Source organism: Centroberyx affinis, unplaced genomic scaffold (assembly GCF_046629955.1).
Source record: "Centroberyx affinis isolate AG114_WGS23_722 - 3 ecotype Tasmania unplaced genomic scaffold, CSIRO-AGI_Caff_v1 ptg000750l_1, whole genome shotgun sequence".
Lineage (NCBI taxonomy): Eukaryota > Metazoa > Chordata > Actinopteri > Beryciformes > Berycidae > Centroberyx > Centroberyx affinis.
This window is the reverse complement of record NW_027279363.1, coordinates 27,186-49,472: the sequence shown is the minus strand read 5'-3', so window position 1 is coordinate 49,472 and position 22,287 is coordinate 27,186. Positions and strand designations below refer to the sequence as shown.

The 22,287-nt window shown below is 42.7% G+C and overlaps 2 protein-coding genes across 5 annotated transcripts; one reads left to right on the top strand and one right to left on the bottom strand.

Moving 5' to 3' along the window:
* Positions 1-4,343: 4,343 nt before the first annotated feature.
* On the bottom strand, positions 4,344-10,666 carry trappc6bl (trafficking protein particle complex subunit 6B, like). Of its 3 annotated transcripts, XM_071519922.1 has the most exons (7): positions 10,626-10,666; positions 10,221-10,318; positions 9,789-9,856; positions 9,552-9,669; positions 8,656-8,739; positions 8,347-8,440; positions 4,344-7,482 (listed from the first exon to the last, which is right to left on the bottom strand). In XM_071519922.1, exons 2-7 carry the CDS (start codon positions 10,314-10,316, stop codon positions 7,451-7,453), a joined length of 492 nt encoding a protein of 163 aa, XP_071376023.1. In that variant the 5' UTR covers positions 10,317-10,318; positions 10,626-10,666; the 3' UTR covers positions 4,344-7,450. The 3 variants fall into 3 exon arrangements, with proteins under 3 accessions (XP_071376023.1, XP_071376024.1, XP_071376025.1); XM_071519923.1 differs by lacking the exon at positions 10,626-10,666 and having other exon boundaries at positions 9,789-9,851; positions 10,219-10,509; XM_071519924.1 differs by lacking the exons at positions 8,656-8,739; positions 10,626-10,666 and having other exon boundaries at positions 9,789-9,851; positions 10,219-10,509.
* Positions 10,667-10,748: 82 nt separating this feature from the next.
* Positions 10,749-14,204, top strand: bloc1s3 (biogenesis of lysosomal organelles complex-1, subunit 3). Of its 2 annotated transcripts, XM_071519927.1 has the most exons (5): positions 10,749-10,778; positions 11,154-11,269; positions 11,643-11,847; positions 12,383-12,483; positions 13,139-14,204. In XM_071519927.1, exons 2-5 carry the CDS (start codon positions 11,156-11,158, stop codon positions 13,322-13,324), a joined length of 606 nt encoding a protein of 201 aa, XP_071376028.1. In that variant the 5' UTR covers positions 10,749-10,778; positions 11,154-11,155; the 3' UTR covers positions 13,325-14,204. The 2 variants fall into 2 exon arrangements, with proteins under 2 accessions (XP_071376028.1, XP_071376027.1); XM_071519926.1 differs by lacking the exon at positions 10,749-10,778 and having other exon boundaries at positions 11,009-11,269.
* Positions 14,205-22,287: the final 8,083 nt, after the last annotated feature.

The following is a 22,287-nucleotide window of genomic DNA, read 5'->3' as shown; positions in this document are numbered from 1 at the left end:
AACGATCGTCTCTCCTGGACGACAACACAGAAGCTGACGCGTGATTCTCTACCCTCCCAACTTTTTTGTGTTTGTGAGGAAGTGTAACTGAAAGAAAGCATCAGAGGCATGCACACTGATAGGGGTCTGATATGGGTGAAAATCTCTATAAGGGAACTTCCTCAGAAATTCAAGGGGGTTCTGGCTGGTATGCTCCTGGGAATAGGAATTTTTCAAAGATTTGCTTTTAAAAACTTGTTTCTGGTGAGTTTTATATTGTGGTATATGCATACCCTTTCAAGCACTCATTCAGTATTATTATTTGGATCAGCAGTGATTGGACATGACACTGCTGCTGAAAGTGAAGAGTGCATTTTGAGTCACTGTAATGATCATTTGACATGCTATTTTAAAAATACAGCCTATTTTCAGGCCAAAGTAATACAGTAAATGATGTGGAAATTAGATGAGTCAAATAGATGTAGGCTTAGCTTTAAAATTGTGCTCACAGGCCAGTGCCAATAATTGCTTCTCAGTGCAGTATGGCAACTCACAATTGTCAGCCAAAGGAGCTTGACATTTTTTCCGGTCACACTGGATGAAGATTAAATTAAATTATCTAAAAATAAAATGGAAACCTGTGCCTTTAAATGGTCACTGCTACCCAAGGTGAGCTCTTTGTGGTAAGAGGTAAGCCATGTGCTACATCTCCATCTCTCAGTCTGAACCAGGCACCATAGCCAAAAAGGGCAGGGCCAATCCCCCAACTCTCATGTGCGTTTTATGTTGGTAGAATTTGATTAAAGCGAGTATCGTCTGGTTATGCCTGCCCCGGTTCACACCAAAGGATACTGGGCAGGTTTTGGTCTAAGCTGCAGGCAGGGTAGCACTTCACTTGTTGGCCACTGAAGTGTGTATCTTCCTTATGGAGATAAGAAGTCTTTTGTTTGGGGTTTAATCTTACGGATCCTGGGCTCCCACCCTTTCTCCTTCCCTCTCTCCCTCCCTCCCTCCCTCCACTGATTTCAACCCCCCCTCCCCTCCCCTCCCCTCCCTCACACTGTTCCTCTCCTTTCCTTCAAAATGTTCCCCCCTCTCCACTCCCTCAGTGGGATAACTCCACACAGCAGCTGAGCAGTAGTTTGATGTTTTATAATTGCAGAGTACAACTCAAGCTTTAGAGGCAGGGGCTTCATTAGTAGATTAAACTACACAACTAAATTGATCCTCAGTAAATCTAAAATATAGTTAGTGCAAAACTGTTTCTTTATTGAGGTACCAGGCCTCAGGGAAACATACTCTGCATAGTTATTAAAAAATAATAAAGATCTAAACATCTACATTCATCAGTGGACAGAACTGAAGATGCATACTCATGGTTGACTCTCTAATCTCTTTCTCTCTCTCTCTCTCTCTCTCTCTCTCTCTCTCTCTCTCTCTGTCTCTCTCTCTCTCTCTCACACACACACACACACACACACACACACACACACACACAAACACTTTATTATCTTGTTGTCACTGTTAAAATGAGATGGGTTGGCTGCCTGGGAGTGATTAGTGGCTGGGAAAGGGTTAAAGGCATGTGTGTGCTTGTCTGTGTGTGTATGTGTGTGTGTGTGTGTGTGTGTGTGCGCGCGCGCGAGTGTGTGTGTGTGTGGTGTATTGTGTCTGATAAACATTCTCCCACACTCTTGCCCTGTGGGACAGAGGAGAGACAGGCAGATGGCTGTATTCAGTTCCACCACAGGTCAACATATGGTCCCTAGAGACGAGGTTTGTGTGTGTGTGTGTGTGTGTGTGTGTGTGTTTGTTGGGGGATCTCACCCTATTGCCCTACCAAGCATGAGGGGAGGAAGAGGAATGAGTAAGGGATGAGGAAGAAAGGTGAGAGTGGGGGAGAAATAAAAGCTGAGGAAAAGACATTGTGGGGTTGAGAGGATGTCAGTTTAAGAAGAGAACGGACAGTTTGAAGGAGATTGGCATCCTCTGTGCTTACTGAAATTATTAAATGCATCAACCTGGTTATCTTTATATTTTAAAGGGAGTTGGGTGGGAGAACAATTTGACTGACCACCAACCCCCGTACCTTGTTAATAAAGGCCACAGTAGAGAGGAGAGGGGGATGAGGAGTCATATACTGATGACTGACAGATGAGTGTGAGGGGAAAGGAGTCATGAATGACAAGTGTGTCCCACTGTCTCCCTTGGGCCCAATGGAACAGATAGTTACATAAAGGTCAGGGCACATGGGCAACTTTTTGTTTTTGAGGCAATAGAACTTCATTTTCCCTACCTCAAAAAACAAAATGAAAAGTAAAATAAACCGTTGATCCGTTTTCACTTCAATTGTAAATTTGAATACTATATAGATAAACAAAAATAATGAAAAACTGGTCATAATCATTGGGAAAATGTACTGATTGAATGTACTGACATTATCACTCAATTATAATGGAACTGATGATCTTAAAATGATATACACTGTCACTGAGTACATGACCCACTCGATTGATTGATCAATTAACTAATTAACTGTCATGGTTTTCATTTTTTATTTGACTGTAGTCTGTTGCTCCCATGTTGTCAGGTGTGTCAACTATTATTTTAATTGCATTTGGAAATTTCAATTTGGCAATAAGTATGTATTTCACCCCAGTAACTTCCCAGTAATGAATTGAACTGAACTCAGCTGAAGTGAAATGAGTTGCTTTTGGGGAAACCTGACCCAGATCAATAGTAACTGTCAGCTTCCCAGTCACACAGTACAAAAGGCTTCACCGAGCCTATGTGGACAGTGTTACTGAATTGTAATGAATCATCCATTTGGGAGAATGAATGCTAGTTTTACTCTCACACCCCCACCACCACCCCCTTTTTTTCTTCTAGCACTCAGCATCCCCCCCTCCTCCCCTCCTCTCCTCCCTCTCCCCATTCACCATTCCTCTGTCTGAGCGCACTGGTGACATTGTGATGCAGGATAGAGGAGGAGGAAGGGGAGTGAAGCCATGTAGAGCAACACACAACAGCTGTTGCTGGAACAACCCCCCCACCACCACCCTATCACACACACACACACGCACACACACACACACACACACACATCTTCCCTCCCTCCCACTACCCCTCGACTCGCCCCCAGCTTTTCTCTCACTCCAGTGGTCTGACTGTTTGCAAGACTTTGAGGTATGGTTACATGAGACTACCCAGCCCTCGCCCTTTTCTTCTTTCTCCCTATCCTCTCTCTCTCTCTCTATCCCCCACCCCTCTTCCTCTTTTCCCTTATCCCCCACCCCTCTTCCTCTTTTCCCTTATTCTCGCTACCTACCCCCTCCCAACAAACTAGTTCTCTTTCCTCCCTCCTCTACCTCTCCTTCCCCTCTTGCCTCCTGTAGAGCCTCTCTATTCTCTCCATCTCCATCATTTCCCTCTTGCCTCCTCTCTCATTCTCACCCGCTCCTCCTCCACTAGCCTTCTACTGTTCCGCCCCCCCAGGTTTCCCCTCTAATCCCTCCTTCTAAAATTATGTTTTTTTCTTCTTTCCCTCCTTCCTTCCTTCCTTGCGGCCTCCCTTCCTTCTTTCAGCACATGCTTCCAGTTGTACAGAAGCTCTAGAAACCAGAACCACGTTTCCCCCAAATTTTGCTGCCACCTATCCCGCACTCTGCAGATTAGTAGGGGTGAAGGAGGAGACCCACTAAAACCAGGGATCTTATTAAACTTTTCTTTAGCTCATATATGTGCTCTTGTCATGTGGGCACCCATCAGAAATAAGACTGTAACCCATTTTGAGTCCCAACCCAGAGTTTAAGAGACCAAGTTTTAGAATCTTGTGATACAGTCCAAGTCATTCTCCTCTTAATCCGCTCCTCCCACTGCTTTATGTCAGCCACCGATGCTTTATGGCAGAGTTTCTTTGTGACCAAGTGTAGTTTATAGTGAACAGCTGTGTGGCTATTGGAGGAGATAAAAAGCTTGTTTGAGTGTGGGTGCTTGAGGATGAAAACTAAGAGCCTCTCAACAGATATAGTGGTTTTATACAACTGAGCCAAACCGGCTACTCTCACCAGTATACCTGCCTGTGTATTCTGAACTCTGTTTTAGCTAGGGAGCATACGTGCTGCACTCCACTATTGCCTACAGATTTCATTTGTCATACATGTATGCTTGGTTGTCAACATCAGTTGGCTAGTCAAATATTCAAGGGGGACACAGAGGCTACAGCAAGAGGCACATGCCTCCCAAACACACATTTTTCCTTGTAAGGTGTGACACCAGTCCATGTTGGGTGCCACCGCCAGAGCCTGTAATGACTTTGTTGTTGCAGCAGTAAAACAAAACATGCAAGGTAAGTATTACTTGCATACAAAAAGCTTTATTCTGTAAAAATGTCACTGATATCATTGGAATAAAGTCAGGGGTATTTCACTGGAGCAGAGACAGAAGAAATAGAGTCAGCACCACACTCCATCAACTGGTACAATAATGTCAACTCTATCAAAACTTTTAACACAGGGTGCAGAATTTCTTCATTTAAATGTACAGTATATGCCAAATCAACTGTGATAGCAGTTCTACAAATGTAAAGTGAAAGCCATAGCTACACACAGTAACCCAAGCGAGCCGTTCTGGGCTCTTATTTGGGGCGATTAGGACAGTTGCAGATTGGATTTGCCTTAAAATCTTATAGATCAGCTCCTAAGTATGTCACTGAACAATTGGAACAGATGTTAGTGCAAAGGACTGACTGCAATAAATTGGCTACTGTGAAAGCCACTCTTTTCACCACCGTGTCTTTTACTTGTATTTACATGTTACTAGGTGTTTACGAGTGAAATGGAGGAATACACTATTGCAGATGGCAAGAAGGTCATATGAGAAAACTGTGGCAGTAGTGGTCACATGTTTTATGACCTACTAGAATTACATTATAATGAAGAATTTGAAAATCACACATGCAGCAGTGTTTTTCATCACATTCATTTACCAGTGGCAGCCCCACACAGAATTATACAGTTCCATCTCATCATCGTTGGGCCCTCATACATTTTCTAAATTGTCCTAAGACTGTGATATTTTGCATTCAAAGTACAATCGGGATGCAGGACTTGTTGAGCTGTAAAGATTGATTTCACAACATTTCTGCTGGGATGTCAAAACTTTGATGCTCAATATCTCAAAACTACTCTCCACCCAGACAGAAGATTATAATTCCAAGCTCACTATACAGATCCACAACATCATGAAAGTTACATCAAAACCAGTGGGCAATTTGAGCAGGGATGATGGGGGATGGCACTGCTGTTGTTAGCTCAAATTATGAAATGCATTCCCATTGTTAGCCATAGATTTGAAACAGAAGAGTAATGAAAACAAATAATTTACCTTTCCCAAACACTTCCATTTACATATGAACAAATCAACCAGTAGACTAGTTCCCTTCAATGTGCCTTGGTTCTCTACATCCTAGTTTCTTCAACTATGGGTCAATCAGAGTTTTCACTGGCCTGAGAGAAACAACAAGAATACATCAAAAAGAGCCAGTTGAGATTTGAGGGAAACAGACAAGGAGACATTGGATAAAACTTGGCAATATGGTATGAAGTAGGCAGACAGAGGACACTAAGGACAGCTGTACATTCCCCTCTAGTGGCAGGAAGAGGCAACAGCATTTATCAGGGATATGATTTTTTTTTTATGTAAGGATTTCATGCTTCATGGATACAACTGCCTTTCATTTTAATGTAGTTAAGTTAGTTAAGTTAAACTGAATTTGCCCACAGTTCAATTATTTTTATGTATCCGCTTTACAGACTTTCTATTCAAAGGAATGGGATCACACTTGACAAAAGTTTTGAGGTTTAATTAAATTTCCTTCTAATCTATGGATCCCACTCATACAGGAGAAAATCTGAATCTGAATGAAACAATTCCACACTAAAAGACACTAGGATATTGCACACTAATATCAATGTAAACCCATAGTTTTTAAGCTTTTGTATCCCAGGGCACAAATGAGAAATTTCTACCAAAAATGAAAAGTATTCTTATCCTGGATCTCAAGCTCTTGAAACCATATTACTGTTTCTATGTACGGACCCACCAGAAGTAGGCCTGCGACCCATTTGGTAACAGACCAATAATTTAAGAAACCGCTATGTAAAGAAAGATGTGATGAACCAATGTAGCCAAGGAATTTATGATAAATGATTTCACAGCCTCACAACATGAAATTAGCGCAATTAAAACCAGCAGATGAAAATACAGTGTTAGTACAGTTTGCGAAAGAGTGTGGTAATACCTGTAGCTTGATGTATGCATGTATATTAAGAAGATCTCAGTAATGAGTTCTTTCTGTACACTTACATATCATTGCTGTACAAAAGACAATAAATAAACATCTGTGTACAAAAATAATAACCTGTAACCCATTTGTAATGGTCGTCTCTGGGATGTGATGTCACTACAGAGGAACAGGGTGATGCTCACTATGTAGGAAGGAGACCAAGTTTAAGGTCTTTTCACTTTCAAATCAGTAGAAAATTTGGGCCCAAAAACGTTAACACATCTAATGAAAGAAAAGTGAATTAGTGGTACATGAATTACAGTTTCAGCTGTAAGTGAATTGAAATTTAAATGAGTACAGCCCTGAAGGAAACTCCCAACTCCAAAAAGCAAACTGCTACACAGCAGAGCGAAGCACCAAGAGTTGGTCACAGCTTCACTGTGGGTTGTGTGTTTGCAGAGAGACAAGTGTTGAATTATGAATGTGATGTGCCAAGGACTTCACTATGTCTGTAGTGATTTTCAGACCAGGCTACGGTAAAATAGTCCTCAGAGTTGAAAGCCAAATAATTCTACCAGGCTGTACAACCTTAAATCAAATCCATGGTGACGTCCAATCCCAGAGACGGCCGATCATTCTGTTTTCAGTTATATTATTTTCCAATTTGCATACCTCCTAGTAAGCATTCAGTCGTGTTGGTTTTGTGACACAAAATTGCACAAGTGAAAGTAACACATTGCAAAGAACATTGAAGGACCTTGAGATTTACATTCACATTATCTGGTTCATAGCCACTGACAGTCAACATTTACTTTTTCACAGCTGGGCCAAATGGGGTCAGTCAGAGTCAGGGCCAGGGCCAACTCACCATGTTTAAACATCATTTAGCCCATTTGGCAAATAACCTCTGTTGGAAACGAGATGCAAAAGGAATCAAGGAAATATTGTTTTGTGTCAAACTGAGTAACAGAAATGATGAATAAGCCCTGACTAACCCTGTTTGGCCCTGTAGTGGGTACCTGGCTGATAAGTAGTGAAAACCAGGCTGGTGTTTGACCCTCTCTCTCTGTGGTTGAATTGGTCAGTGGAAAGAGCAGAACTTCATCATCCTCTGCTTGGGGGGCAGCAGAGCCCTACATATACAGGGTCCTGTTCATTAGGATCAGGGCAGCAGAGAGGATCAGGTCACAACTTCTGGATCACTACCTGGAACTTACCTGGCATGGAAAACAGGACAGAGAAGGAGGCAAATTGAGGAAGTGAAACATTTTTTGAAACAGGTTTTTTTTGTGGCTGTGATCACTAGCTAACTAGCCAGCAGGTACTACATGCAGCTACAAGCCACTACAAACACTAGCTTCTACTAGATGGATTAGCTAGTGTGAAAATCAGATGTGTTAACAAAGACAGTGATAAGCTGATCAGATGATTAGCTAGTCAACAAGCTGGCAGTATTTAAACACAAAATCAGTCAGATGTATCAGTGGCAAAGTCAGTTTCCACTCAAAAACAGCACAGACATTAATCATGTCTATTCACGATGTCCACACATTGTCCAAGTGGTACGTTCAGAAATGCGATCAGGAATGCAATTCACAGCCATTCGCATTGTTCACATGGCAGCCATATTCGATTTACATTGTACTTGTGGTGGGAAACCTCATCGGAGGACAGCAAAACAAATGGAAACAGAGTTTAACTCTGGACAATTAAATATACTCCAAAATAGTCCTTCATTATTGTCAAGAAATGAGCAGAGCTGAATGCAAAATCAAAGGCTACAGCTCTGCTCCTCTTTTGATGATACACTGAAGGATAATTCTTGTGCATATTTTACATTTTTGTCCAAAGTCCATGTCTGCTAGAGTCTGCCATTGTTGACTTCTGCTTCACAGTCGTCTGTGTAGTGTTTCCCATCCCAAGTATGACAAAATCAAATACAGCAGCTGTGTGAATGAGGCCAACTGTTGCAGAAGAGCTGAGGATCTTCATTATGGCCGCCAGAGAGTGTTGCATCATCTGAAAGCCCTGTTTCATGGTCAGGGGAATTATGGATTTGTATTCTGGTGGTAGCTACTTACAGGATGGCATGAGAGAGACCTCAGCTGTCACCACACTGTCTAGACCCAGGTTGGAGAGGGCTCCTCTTACCACACCACACGAATAGGCCAGGTACTGATGAAAGACACACACACAAATTAGCCTAGGCAACAATGTGGTTAAAGCCTGGTTTCTTTGACTATGGGTTAGAATACAAAAGGCTTTACTTGCCTACTTCTGGTAGGTCTCCACATGACAGGAGTAGCAATTTATTTTCATTATGTGTTTGTGAGTGTGTGTGTGTATGTGTGAGTGTGTGTGTGTGTGTGTGTGTGTGTGTGTGTTCTAACCTTAGGGGCCTCGTCCAGGTACTGTTTTCCACTGGAGAGTTGAGTCAGCAGTGTAAACTTGTTGTCTTGAAGAACATAGGTACCCTGTAGGAGAACACACACATGCACACACAGACATACAAGCACAGTGACACACACACACACACACACACACACACACACACACACACACACATACAGTAAATGGCCTTGTCTCTATACAGTAAATAAAATGTCAACTAGTGTGGCAAGGTGCTATGAAATGATCTCAGGTCTGCATTGTTATTTTACTCAGTTAAAAATAACTTCAGACAGCTGACACTGAATTAAATTAACTATACACTATACTCCATTATTATACTCTGCTGTGTCCAGTGTCTACTTAACCCTACTCTGGTGTGTCTATTGCTCCTGATGTATGGACCTGAAGCTGTACTCTACTGTTTTATGTTCTATTGTATTCTGCTGTAAAGTGTGTTTTACCTGGTGGTTGGTTCTGAGTCTGGTCTCTTTCTACTCTAAACTCTGCTATGCTATTCCTTCTATTGTTTCTATTGTACATGGTGGTGGCTGTCTACTAGGGCTGCAACTAACGATTATTTTCATTGTCGATTAATCTGTCGATTATTTTCTCAATTAATCGATTAGTTGTTTGGTCTATAAAATGTCAGAAAATGGTGAAAAATGTCGATCAGTGTTTCCCAAAACCCAACATGACGTCCTCAAATGTCTTGTTTTGTCCACAACCCAAAGATATTCAGTTTACTGTCATAGAGGAGTAAAGAAACCAGAGAATATTCACATTTAAGAAGCTGGAATCTGAGAATTTTGACTTATTTTCCTTAACTAATCGATTAATCATTGCAGCTCTACTGTCTACCTGTTGCTAGTCTACACTTTTCGATAATTTATTTTACCTGATGGTTGGTTCTGAGGTTGTCGACCTGCCTCCTGAACACGTACGTCCAGAAGTCTTTACAGATGAACTTCATTATATCCAACTCATCCTTAAAGCTGGGGGAGTCCTTGGTCAACCTAGACAGAGCAATCATCAACTCAAAGAGAGAAGGCAGGATGTACGTCACACACACCATGTACCTGCACACACATCCACGCACACACACACACACACACACACACACACACACGCCTACCTCTCAATGAGTCCCTGTCCCACTCTGAAGCCCATGCCTTCCAGGATAGAAATACAGATAGCTCTGTCCTGAAGAGAAAAAGAAAGTTTGACTGGTTAACCAAATGTCTGGCTGGCATCTTGCTTCAGTAGTTTGTTAGCCTAGTCAGCCCTAGTTGACTAGGCAGTTAGCTAAAATATTGTGGAGTTACAGTTAGGTTTGTCCTGAAGCGTGAGAGAGTGCAAAACATGGTCAGAATAACCATCTGGTAAAGTAGTTTACTGGCGAGTAACTAGACTGAGACACTGGTTAGCTTGTTCAAAACTGGATAGTGACAACAGATCTTGGCTTGTCACACTGTAAGAAAGGTTCCTCAGTAAACCTATGGTGTATATTGTAAGGTACATACATTGATCAAAATCATTGATTTATCTATGTATTTATTTAACACACCTTGTTGTCCATCTCTCCTTTATTGGATTGCTGCTCCTTGTAAACATGAGACACCATCTCCATATGGAGAAACTCAAACAGAACCTCGTCTGCCATGCCTGAAACACACAAACACACATAGAAAAATTATCACGCAGGCCAGTCTAAACTAAACAAAGTACTTGTCCCATCAATGTCTGACAGCAACAGTTAAACGTGAAAGCTCATTGCTTAAATAGCCCAACAGTTAGCCACAGATAGCTAACGTTATCGTCCGTAGCCACAACACTGCCCAAGACGTGGGAATTCATAATTGTTGACGATTTTTTAAACAACCTCAATATACGAGAATGAATGAGGAACAAGGATGTATATCCATGATATTGCAGTGAATCTCATTAAGCTCAACAAAGTGAAGACAGTAACCTGTCAGATGACTTGCCACGAAGTAAACAAAAGCCCGCTTCCTGGCTACTACCGACCTGGCACGTGACATCACAGCTGAGGTTTGATTGGCTCTTGTAAAACAAGCCACTTCCTCACTGCTCATGTGATTTGTGTTTTGACATCGCTGGGGAGGTTTGACATTTTCTTGCACTTGTTTCAGCTTATAATACGACTTTATATTGCAAATGTAGATGTTACAGTTTCCGATTAAGTAACCTCACATACTGAGAAGAGAGTAGGCCCACTCCTGTATTTTATTTGCGTTATTAGAGTCGGTGTACGTCTCTGTTGTTAAACTGTGCTGCTCTTTGCTTTATCGGTGTACAGTAGCTAACATCAGGTAGCTAAGATACGCGCGTGTGTGTGTGTGTGTGTGTGTGTGTGTGTGTGTGTGTGTGTGTGTGTGTGTGTGTGTGTGTGTGTGTGTGTGTGTGTGTGTGTGTGTGTGTGTGTGTGTGTGTGTGTGTGTGTGTGTTTGTGTCTGTCTGTCTGTGTAAATGAGTGCAGTTATGTCCAGCAGGTACCAGATCGTGGTGCAGGGCGAGGCGTCAGAGACAGACTCCGATGATGAAGTCTATATCACCTCCCTCTCTGCTCCCCAGACTGCCACAGTGGGAGCCAAGGTTGTCTTGTATGCATGCGTGTGTGTGTGTGTGTGTGTGAGAGAGAGAGAGAGAGAGAGAGAGAGAGAGTTAGATTAAGAGAGAGAGAATACACATTGGAAGTCAAGGTTGTGCATGAGAGAGTGAGAGAGAGAGAGAGAGCGAGAGAGAGCATGTATGAAAGAGACAGACTGATAGAGCAAGGAGAGTGAGTGAGAGAGAGGAACGAGGTAGTGCAAGTGTGTATGACAGAAACAGAGACAAAGTGTGTGTGTTCATCTGTTTCTGTGTCTATCTGTATCCATTTGTATGCTGTGCACCTATCCAATCTATATCTCCGACTCTCCTGTCATGGATCTACAATGTGTTTCTCTGTGACCCTGGACGCTGTCAGGTTCCTGGGGAGGCGTCAGAGACGGACAGTGAGGGTGAGCTGGAGCGAGCAGACCGAGAGCGGAGACAAGTTACTGCTGCAGCAGTGAGCCAGGAGAGCGCTCAGATCCTGCAGAGAGACCTGCCTCCCCTTATAGTGGTCAGAGACCATCCTGATATACAGTCCATAGTGGAAGACAGGCCGAGCCCTACCCACAGACCACATGGTGAGGAATAGCAGTTACACTTGTACTACTACTACTACTACTACCACCACGACTACTAATGCTACTAATGATCATCATCATCATCATAATACATCATTGTAAAATAAAGCTTGCTGTGAAAGGCAAATAGGCCAAAATGTTAGCATGTTTGTTGACGTGGCCAAAATAGATTGGTGAAATTGAGATTAGTAAACTTCATCCTGAAGATCTGTGTGTGTTGTGCTAGCTGTTTGCATTTGGGTATTTGATGTTGGACCTATATGCTTAGCCCTCCTCATAGATCAAATGCTGTGAAATGGTAGTATTTGCAGTAATAAATGTCACCTTGTTTTGTATTGTAGCGCACCCTTAGGCCAATCAGTGTAATTTAAAAAATGCCAGAATGCAGTTGTGAGCATCATTTCCTCACATTTCGTCTAAAAATTTGATCAGTGGTGTTTGAGATCAGCTGGACGAATGAGTAAACAAATGGACGCCGACTGATCCAGTTTAGTTCTCCATTAGTTCTCTGACTTGTTGTTAATGTTTTTTCTAGGTGACACCTTGTTGCAGCAGAAGCTACAGGAGTCTAACAGTCGGCTGCATTCGGATGTGGGACAGACACTACGGCAGGTTTATGGCAATGCCAGCCGAGAGGTACGGCGATAAGAATGAGTGAAGATGCTTAGATTTCATATTTCAGGCATTCACAGTGAGAGCATTATAGAGGTCTCCCAACATGCCTTTCATCCGTTACTACTATTGTAGCGGCCAGTGCAGCCTATTCATTCTCCAGTGTTGTAGAAATGTATAAGAATATTTAAGCACAAAACTTATTGCTCTAAACAGATTGACAATGTGTTGTGTGTACTGATGATTGGCAAGAAAGAAAAATGAGAATAATGCTGCACAGTACATGACATCAAAAATAATATGCAGCAAACTTGAATTAAGTTGATTTCATACAGTAATTGCAAACAGTAGACGAAGTAGGCATACACCACTGTATGTAAACAGCAATTCTATATTGTTATGGCCATAGAGAAAGGTTCGATCCTGTGGTATCATAGTAATCACCATGAGTTACAGTACATCTAAAATGGCTGCAGTAGAACTCTGCAAATTATGTAATGGAATTTGGAACTCAGTAGAGTCTCATGCATCAAGCTAATCATTTCCATGACAACATTAACAAACATCCTATGGTGATCAGCTTGTACCAGCTAAATGACTAATCAAAAATGTTAACGTTTAAAATTTCATTGACACATACATTAATTAAAATGACTTTGACTTTATATTTGTCATATAGGTGCGCAGTGCTACAGCTCAGCTCAATACTTCGCAGAGCTCCATCATCAACGCTTCCCACAGCATCAGATTAATACTCGATGACCTGAAGGCTGTGTCTGAGAAGATAGACATCATTACCAGCTGTCATCTGCTGCCTGATATTAACATCAATAACCCAGTTAATAATACCACTCCTGTACCTTGAAGACATAAATCAAGAGGGTTGTTTTTTTGACTAAACATATCAGTTATGGGTTTATTAGGTTTTTGCAATTTTTCGTTTCCAATTACATCTCAAAATATGTCAACTTTATTTCAATGTTTATAAACAATATGTACGTATATGAACAAATGTTTTAACAGCTTCAAAATTAATTTAAAAATGTAATTCAGCTGTCAATCTCAGTGAGAAAAAATACTTACCTACTATGTCATGTTTTGGAGCTGCCAGGGTTTGTTTACATTTCAATGAAGAATTTGGTGACAATGTCTCATTTTTTTACTGTAGTTTTTGTTTGTAAAAATAAATGTAACCCAACATAATCTCCCCCTAATCAGCTGTAAACCTCTGCGGTTTATATCTTTGCTGTGTTCTGGTCCTCTGTGATAGCCAGCAGATTGATGAAGGAAGCAGACTTGAACATATTTCTCTTGCTTTAATTTTAACACTGTTGAAATGTAAAATAACAAAATAAAGATAAAAAGTAACCTTGAAAACAAAACAAAAAAACAACACTTGCCACTTGTGCTTTACAAACTGTATATTAAAGTTCTAATATTCATGTTTCTTTTAACAGTTTATTGTTTTATTGTTTTTGTTAGTCTGAATGATGTTGAATGTTTTCAAAAATAAATGAGCTAGTCTGTATCTGCAAAGCACCAAACATCTTTATGCAGACCTAATCCCCAGTGGCTGGAGCACACTGCTGCAGCCCAAGTGGTTCATTAATGTGGCTATGAATATAAAAAAAAAAAAAAAAAAAGTAAAGATGGAGACACTGAAACACCTTTGAAGCATTTCCTTACTTGGCATTTATTGGTAATAATAATAAGAACTTCAATTGTTACTCCACAATTAAAATTAAAATACCATGGAAAACTTCTTGCTCTTTCTTTCTTGCTCTCTTTCTACCTTAAACTCACTGAACCAATGTTTCTGGTGAACAGCAGCTCCAAAAATCCCCAAAATGTGGTTATCATTTGGTTGTACCACATTATGGAGGTACAGTATATACAGTATAGCACATGTGTTCTGATCAGCTCTGTTCAGTTAATGTCAAATCAGATCCATTCAGGTCATTTCAGCACAATTTAGCACAGTTTGTTTAATTTGATATCTTGTTTTTTTCTCAGTTCAGTTTTGTTCTGTTTATTTCAGTTCAGCTCAACTCAGTTCAGTCCAATTTGGTTCCATTTAATCCAGTCCAGATCAGGCCAAGTAGCTTCAGCGGTGGAAAATATATATCTTCAACACTGACAAACTCAGAGAGCGCTACTGATATGATACAAATCTTTAGTTCTGTCTTTTTGTATTGTTTTGGGTTCTTTTATGAGCCATCTGTCTGTTTATACCACCCTTCCATCCCTCTCTTTCCTCCATCCATCGGTCAGCCAATTTTCCATCCATCTGTCTGTCTGTCCATCTATCCACCCATCCAACCGTCAATTGCTTCACCATCTATCCATCCATCCATCCATCCATCTGGCCATATGTACAGTACATAGGTACATCAGACAGGTGTGCAGATGTACACCATCACCACCACCAGCAGGTTGAGAACTGTGCCCACAATACCCAGAATGCCATACATCTGGTCAAGGTCTATCCTGCAGCAGGACAAGTCAGGAGGCACGCTTGCAGAATCAGCCACCTGAGAGAGAGAGAGAGGGAGAGAGAAAGAGAGAGAGAGAGAGAGCGAGCATGCATGAATTCACATGCGCTCATGGCAGAAATGAGAAGCAAGACTCACTGGTGTCTTGACATATTTCAGCCACCTGATGGTGCCATCAATACAGACATTACAATGTTAGACAGGAGGGGAGGAAAACTGGACTGGTGAGTCTGGTGAGTTAAAGCTTCTATTCTATTCTATTCTATTCTATTGTTTGCATTCTGATGTCTGCAAACATTGTCCTTACACGGAAGCATTCTGTTTAATTCATTCATGGACACAAAATGTTGAGAGTAAAATAACCCATTCTGTTCTATCCTGTTCTATTCTATCCTACTCTAGTCTGTTCTATATTCTGCTCTGTTCTGTTCCATTGGATTCTGTTCTGTTCTGTTCTATTCTGGTCAATATAGAAATTTAAAAAAAAGTGTACTAACCACCATATATTTTGATTTCAAGATTTGAATCAACATAACCGATCTCTCTTCTGATGAGCCAAAGAAAGTTTTGTTTGTTACAGATTTGAATATTTACCTCTCTGCTGCTGTCTCTCTGTCTAATTTCATTCTCATGTTCCGTAGGTTTGGGAACCATTTTTTACCCTCCGAACTCCGTCGGTTCACAGTAAGTCCACTTAAGATTTTATCCAGTCCAGTCCCAAGTCATATAGATCCAAATATTCACAGTGATAATGGCTGATAGGAGTTTGTGCGCCACTGGTCGCTCTGGGAGTGCTGGTCTTCTTTTTCCTCTTCTGTCAGGACTCCAAAGACCCACAGGTCTGTAATAACTGGGAGAACAAACGGGATGCTTGTGGTTCTAATGTCTTGTCGCAGAGACTGAGACTGTCACACAAGGCCAGAAAGCTGCTCAGCTGCCCAGCCTGCTATTTCTGTGTCAGGTCATAGTTGGCTCATAGCTCCTTCTGTGTGTGTGTGTGTGTGTGTGTCTCTCGTGGGTTATGCTACCGTGGGAGAGAGCAGACCTCAAATACTTGGTGGTGACGTCACTAGTGTCCTCTTAAGTGTGTGTATGCGTGTGCGTGTGTCTGTGTGTCTGTGTGTGTGTGTCTGTGTGTGTCTGTGTGTGTCCCTGTGTCAGTGTGCTGCACATTCTGACTGTTGGTTTGTCTATCTGCATGATGGATGAGATTTACCACTTTCTCTCTCTCTCTCTGAAGATTCAACTTACTTTGTTATTTTTTTGTAACATATTGCCTGCTGTTGAGCTTAATGTTATAAAGCTGAAAAGAACAGTGCAATAGACAGGATGGTAGGATATTTGCCATTAGGAGAGCTATGATAATGGAGATCCGTTGAGGCTTCATTACTGGCAAGGTCTATGTGTTCAAGGTCAGAGGTGAAGGGTTAGTTAGATGAGTTCCCCCTGGACAGTTTTTTTCATTTATTGGATCATTGATGAAAACGGTATTAAAAAAAAAGGCATCCAAAATTGCTGGTTAATTTTCTCAAGGCATTGCAAAGGATAATTTTCACTGGTTTCACAGGTTGCAAGAAAAATAATTTAAAATATTTGAAATCACTGATCTAAAGATAAAAAATGTGAATACCGCTACACATGGTTGACTATAAGAAGATTAAATTACATGGGCCAACACTCAGCATACAAGTTAAATTCAAATTCACAACTTTTTTTCTATTATACTGCTCAACATATGCATCACCCAGAGACCATTTTGCATGCTTACTGTAAAAAAAGATGCTGGAATTGGTACAGCCGGGCGATTGGTTCACCACAGTGGATTTGAAAGATGCTTACTTTCATGTCCCATTGGTGCCAAGACACAGGAAATTCCTGCATTTTGCCTTTCAGGGGGTAGCTTACAAGTACAACAGACTACCGTTCGGCTACTCCCTGGCCCCCCGCACTTTTTCGAAGTGTGTGGACATGGCGATCGCACCCCTGTGCCGCCAGGGAATACGGGTCTTCTTTTATCTAGACGACCTGATTCTCATGGCCTGCTCGAAAGAATGGGGTATTTTCCACACAGTGCAATTGGTGCAGCACTTAACCAGGTTAGGTTTTGCCATCAATTGGAAAAAGAGTGCACCCATACCAAGCCAACAGGCGGTGTATTTGGGAGTGCAGCTGGACTCCACACTACGGGCGTGTCTGTCAGATCCCAGACAGACGGTTGTGTTGGAGGCGGTTCGGCGGGCGAGACAGGGTGGAACAGTGACGGCTTTGACCGTCATGCAGCTCCTGGGTCTCATGGCGGTGGCTCACCCTGTGGTTCCACTGGGGCTGCTCCATATGAGACGCCTTCAGAGATGGTTTGCCAGATTGCGTTCGGATCTACGACATAACAAACGTCACATGGTAACCATCCCCCCAACAGCCAGGGAGGACCTGGCATATTGGGGGACCCCCCAAATACTGGCAGAGGGAACACTGCTGGGGAGAGTGACCTCCTATGTGACAGTGTTCACAGACACCTCCCTGACGGGTTGGGGGGGAACCTGCCTGGGGTAGTCAGTCGCTGGTGTGTGGCCTTCAGGGACAAACCAGCACATCAACCTACTAGAGTTGACTGCAGTCATGCTGGTCCTACAGCACGTCCTGCCTCTGCTACAGGGGAAGGATGTGCTAGTGAGGACCGACAACCGTTCAACGTTGTCGTGGCCTACATCAACAGACAGGGCGGAGTGCGATCCGCACTGTTGTTGAAGGCTGCTGAGAACCTGTGGCACTGGGCCACAGAGCACCTCCATTCTCTCAAGGCGCTGCATATTCCAGGCCTGGAGAACACGGGGGCTGACCTCATGTCGAAGGGCGGGCCCCTGGAGGACGAGTGGAGATTACATTCCGACATAGTGGACCAGATTGGGTCCGATTCGGGAGGGCAGAAGTGGACCTCTTTCGGCACCCAGCAGAATGCCCACTGTCCCCTGTGGTTCTCTCTGTTTCCCCGAGACGCTCCCCCATTGGGGGTGGATGCGTTCGGACACACGCCATGGCCAGGAAAGCTGCTGTATGCTTTTCCTCCCCTCCGTCTCATTCCTCCCCTGCTGGCGAGAGTGAGAATGGAGAGACTGTTGCTCATTCTGGTGGCCCCGGACCGCACAACAGCACTGTGGTACACGGAGATGAGACAGCTGCTGGTGGCTCTGCCCTGGACAGTTCCTCAGTTTTGGGGGGCATTATCTCAGGCGAATGGAGCGATAGGCGCGATGCCCAGCCTGGGACAGCCTCTCAGGGTTTGGTTCCTGAGAGGGACAGACTGATGCAGGCTGTACTAGCTGCAGATGTGGTGCAGACCATCCAGGGCACGAGGGGTCAATCCACCATTGATAGCTACAAGGCGAAATGGTGCGGGGAGTGGAACATTGTTCCTTTGAACTGTTCAATTGGATCTGTTCTCTCTTTCCTCCAGTGCGTGCTGGAAAGGGGGCTGGCGCACTCCACTATTAAAGTGTATGCGTCGGCAATCTCTTCCTGCCATGAGGGGTTTGGAGAGAGGTCGGTTTTCGGCCACCCCCTCATGAAGCGTTTTTTGCAGGGGGCTAGGAGAAAACGCCCAGTGGTGCGTTCCACTGCCCCGCACTGGGAACTGCCTTTGGTCTTGGAGGCTCTGTCGAAGGAGCCTTTTGAACCGATTAGGCAGACTTCTCTTAAGCTGTTGTCGGTCAAGACGGCTCTGCTGCTTGCTTTGACCTCAGCTAAAAGAGTGAGTGACTTGTGCGCTCTTTCGGTCCATCACAGCTGTTTGCTGATACGTGGGGACCTGAGTGGCACCACACTCAGACAGAATCCGTCTTTTGCACCCAAGAACATCAATAGTTTTTTTTCGGTCTAGGACGATTCAGCTGGAGGCTTTCTATCCTCCTTCTCATGGTGAGAGAGAGGAGAGGCTGCACCGTTTATGCCCTGTGCGTGCGTTGGCATGTTATGTGGAACGCACAGCCACGGTGAGGCGCACACAACAGCTTTTTGTGTGCTATGCAGACAGTGTGGCTGGCAAGCCCCTGTCAAAGCAGAGACTTGCCCACTGGCCCTGTGAGGGAATATCACAGGCTTATGTGCTGGCAGGTAGGGACCCTCCTGCACTCAACACGGAGTGTGGCTGCGTCGAAGGCAGGAGAAGATCTGCACAGCTGCATCCGGGTTGACGCCCTGTCCATTCACCAGGTTCTATCTGTTGGATGTGTCTGGGTCTTTCTCCGGTTCTGTACTCAGTACTGGCACACGAGACCTGTGAAGAAATGACCTACTAGGCCTGAGTCTCTCGTGTTGAAGCTCGATGGAGACCGGTCACTGGGTTGGCCAGCGTTACACCTTACTGTTTGTCAACATGATTAAGTGTAGCGGTGGTTTTTCACGCCCCCCATTCTATAGACATGGTGTGAGTGGAACCATATCTGGCTGACCTATTGCATTGTTACAGTCAATCCAGGCTATGACACAGCATGTTGTTCGTGTTAGTGTCTCGGCAGGGAGTGAAATCATCGGGCTTCGCCCCCTTAGCCAGTAAAGCCCGTTAGAGGGCGAAGCCTGGATGAAATAGAACGATAGTTAAGTATTGTAACTCTAGTTCTATGATCACAGGCGGAGCCCTCTAACAGCTCGCCCTGCCGCTCCACGAGTCACTGAAGACTTAGTAGATGCTGAATGAGGGGCCACTCGCCATTTATAGTGCGAGGCCCCATAGAAGGTGTATAGGCTCATCCTGATTGGCTGAGCACGTGCATGCAAATTTCAGTGCGCTGAGGCGACTAGATGAGTGGCTAAGCCACTAAAGCACGTTAGAGGGCTCCGCCTGTGATCATAGAACTAGAGTTACAATACTTAACTATCATTTTCTCATGTGCATGGCGCTGTGTAGCTCAAAGGCCAGAGCATTACACAACACTGCCAGGGTGTTTTTTTTGTCCTACTGGGGCATCCCATAATAAAAATGTATGCTCTCATGGCACTGTAAGGCACATCCACCAAATGGCATGCAGTACATGGCATGTGACTGGAACCAAACAGTTACTACTGATATAATCTGCACACAAATGTTAGAAATTGCGTGTCCTGGACACATATAGGTTCAAAGACCAACTCATAACCTTTGTCACATAGTTGTTAACTTCTATCTTCAATAAATGTAATAAAGCTACAATACCATAAAAGCAATATTGAAATATCTAAAGACACACTCTTCTGAGGGTATACTGTGTTGTCTGTGAGTCTTTTCCATTGCCTTGATATTACAGCAGGCGTGACCTGTGTGTCAATTCAAGTTCTGTGGCGTGTTACAGCAGCATCCGTGTGACATCTACACTTTGACCCCATGGGACTGGAGGTTGTGACCCCAAAGCTATTTCCTCCCCGAAGGTTTGACCTATATGTGGTGCTCTGCTTCTACATGGGGGGACAAGCCTGTAGAGCGATGATTACGAAACACTATTCTCTTTCTCTGCCTGTTCACTTTTGTGTCAGCATTTAATGTCGGTCTGTCTCTGTTTACTGCTGTGGATCTTACAGTCTTTCTTTCTCTCTCTCTCTCTCTCTCTCTCTCTCTCTCTCTCTCTCTCTCGAATAGTCCTAGATCATTGAAATAATAATGTAAAATCTGTTTTTAGGGTGGTTATCCCTGTCGCAGAAGTGATTGATCCGGGACTCTCATGGGAATGAAGATGAAGTGAGTATAATGAGACCCGAAGGACACAAGAATCTCTGACCATCATTTGAGGAACCAGCTTTTTCAGCTAAAGAAGCATTTCTCACATCCCTTGACATCTATTATCTTTCTTTCTAGAGTGTGTGTGTGTGTGTGCGTGTGTGTGTGTGTGTGTGTGCGTGTGTGTGTTTGTGTGTGTTCATCCCCCAGTCCCAGCTGTGCTGACTGAGCTCCAGGCTTTGAGGGCTTACTGAATGATGAGCAATTTACAATGGTGGCACATAAAAATCACACTGGGACAAGACACTTAAAACACCACTAGGACCAAAGCATCAATGCGATCAATGACACAGAACAAAAACACTGTTCCAGTCATCTTTGTCACAGCTTCCATTCTTTCCTGTCACTCTCCATTATACAGTAATTCAGCTCAAACACCATAGAAATAATATTTTATAATGGAAGAAACAGCATTCTCAGTATTACCTGTGAGTTTGGAAGGTTGTTTTTATGGCATTTCTGATCTTATTGACAGAATTTGTATATCCCATTGGTGAACATGAATGTCTCTTTCCCAAAACCAGAAACAAATTACCCCATCCAGATAGAGTCTTTAACCCATGAGCATCATTTTATACGAATACTAACAGTTCTGAACCTGTAAATAGACTCATGTCCACAGAAAGTCACCCCTTGTGCTCTTGCAGTTACATTTTTCCATCTTTCACCAAACATTTCCATCAGTCTGACATTACAGATTACTGAGCACAATAAGTCCTTCTTTCTCCTCGGGGGGACAATAAATAATATTTACTTTTACAAAATGAAATGTCCAAGGACAGGGGAAACATGTCAACATTGATTTTTGGTGATACTATCCTTTAAAAGCCAAAATTCTGAATCTGAAAAAAAAATCCGAATAAAAACTGTGACATGCAATTCCATCAGAATATGTTCTTTAAAGGAAATACCATCATTTTTCAGTTCATCTTGGATCTCTATTTTGCGTAAGTTGTCTTTTATTTGGCTTTTATGTTAAAATTTGGGGCGAGGTAGCTTTATGAAAGGTCATGTGGTGTTCATGAGTTTGTAGAAATGCAGGAAATGCTGGCTATTTGTAATTTATTTTGATTTTTACTCAATAAGAGTGAAAAAAGAAACTCTCCAGGTTTTACGTCAAGTGAAAGCTGACCTTCCCGCTGATCATACTGATTCTAACAACTCATCCTGGAACTTTCTGCCAGTTATAAAAGTGTAATTTATATATGTAATATATAAATATTACATATAGGAAATGCTTCAAATTCATGCCAACTCGTTGGAAGTTCATCCCTCTAAAAGCCAGAGAAACAACACATTGCCCTTTTATGCCCCCTCTAAGCATAAATAGCCTGCTGTGTTAAAGTAGCCCCAACAGTCATAAATGATACTTTCATAAGTGGAAATATGCCATAACTTCAGTATTGTAAATTTCAGTATCAATATCATCAGTAATCAAGTAAACAAATGCTGTAAGTCACCACTATAAACAATAATGTTATATACTATAATATCTGTTTTCTTAGCTTCATTTATTACACATTATTGTGTCCTTAATATGAGGTTAGTGATATATTTCAGGATAATGAGCCATAACGATGGTAAATTAGC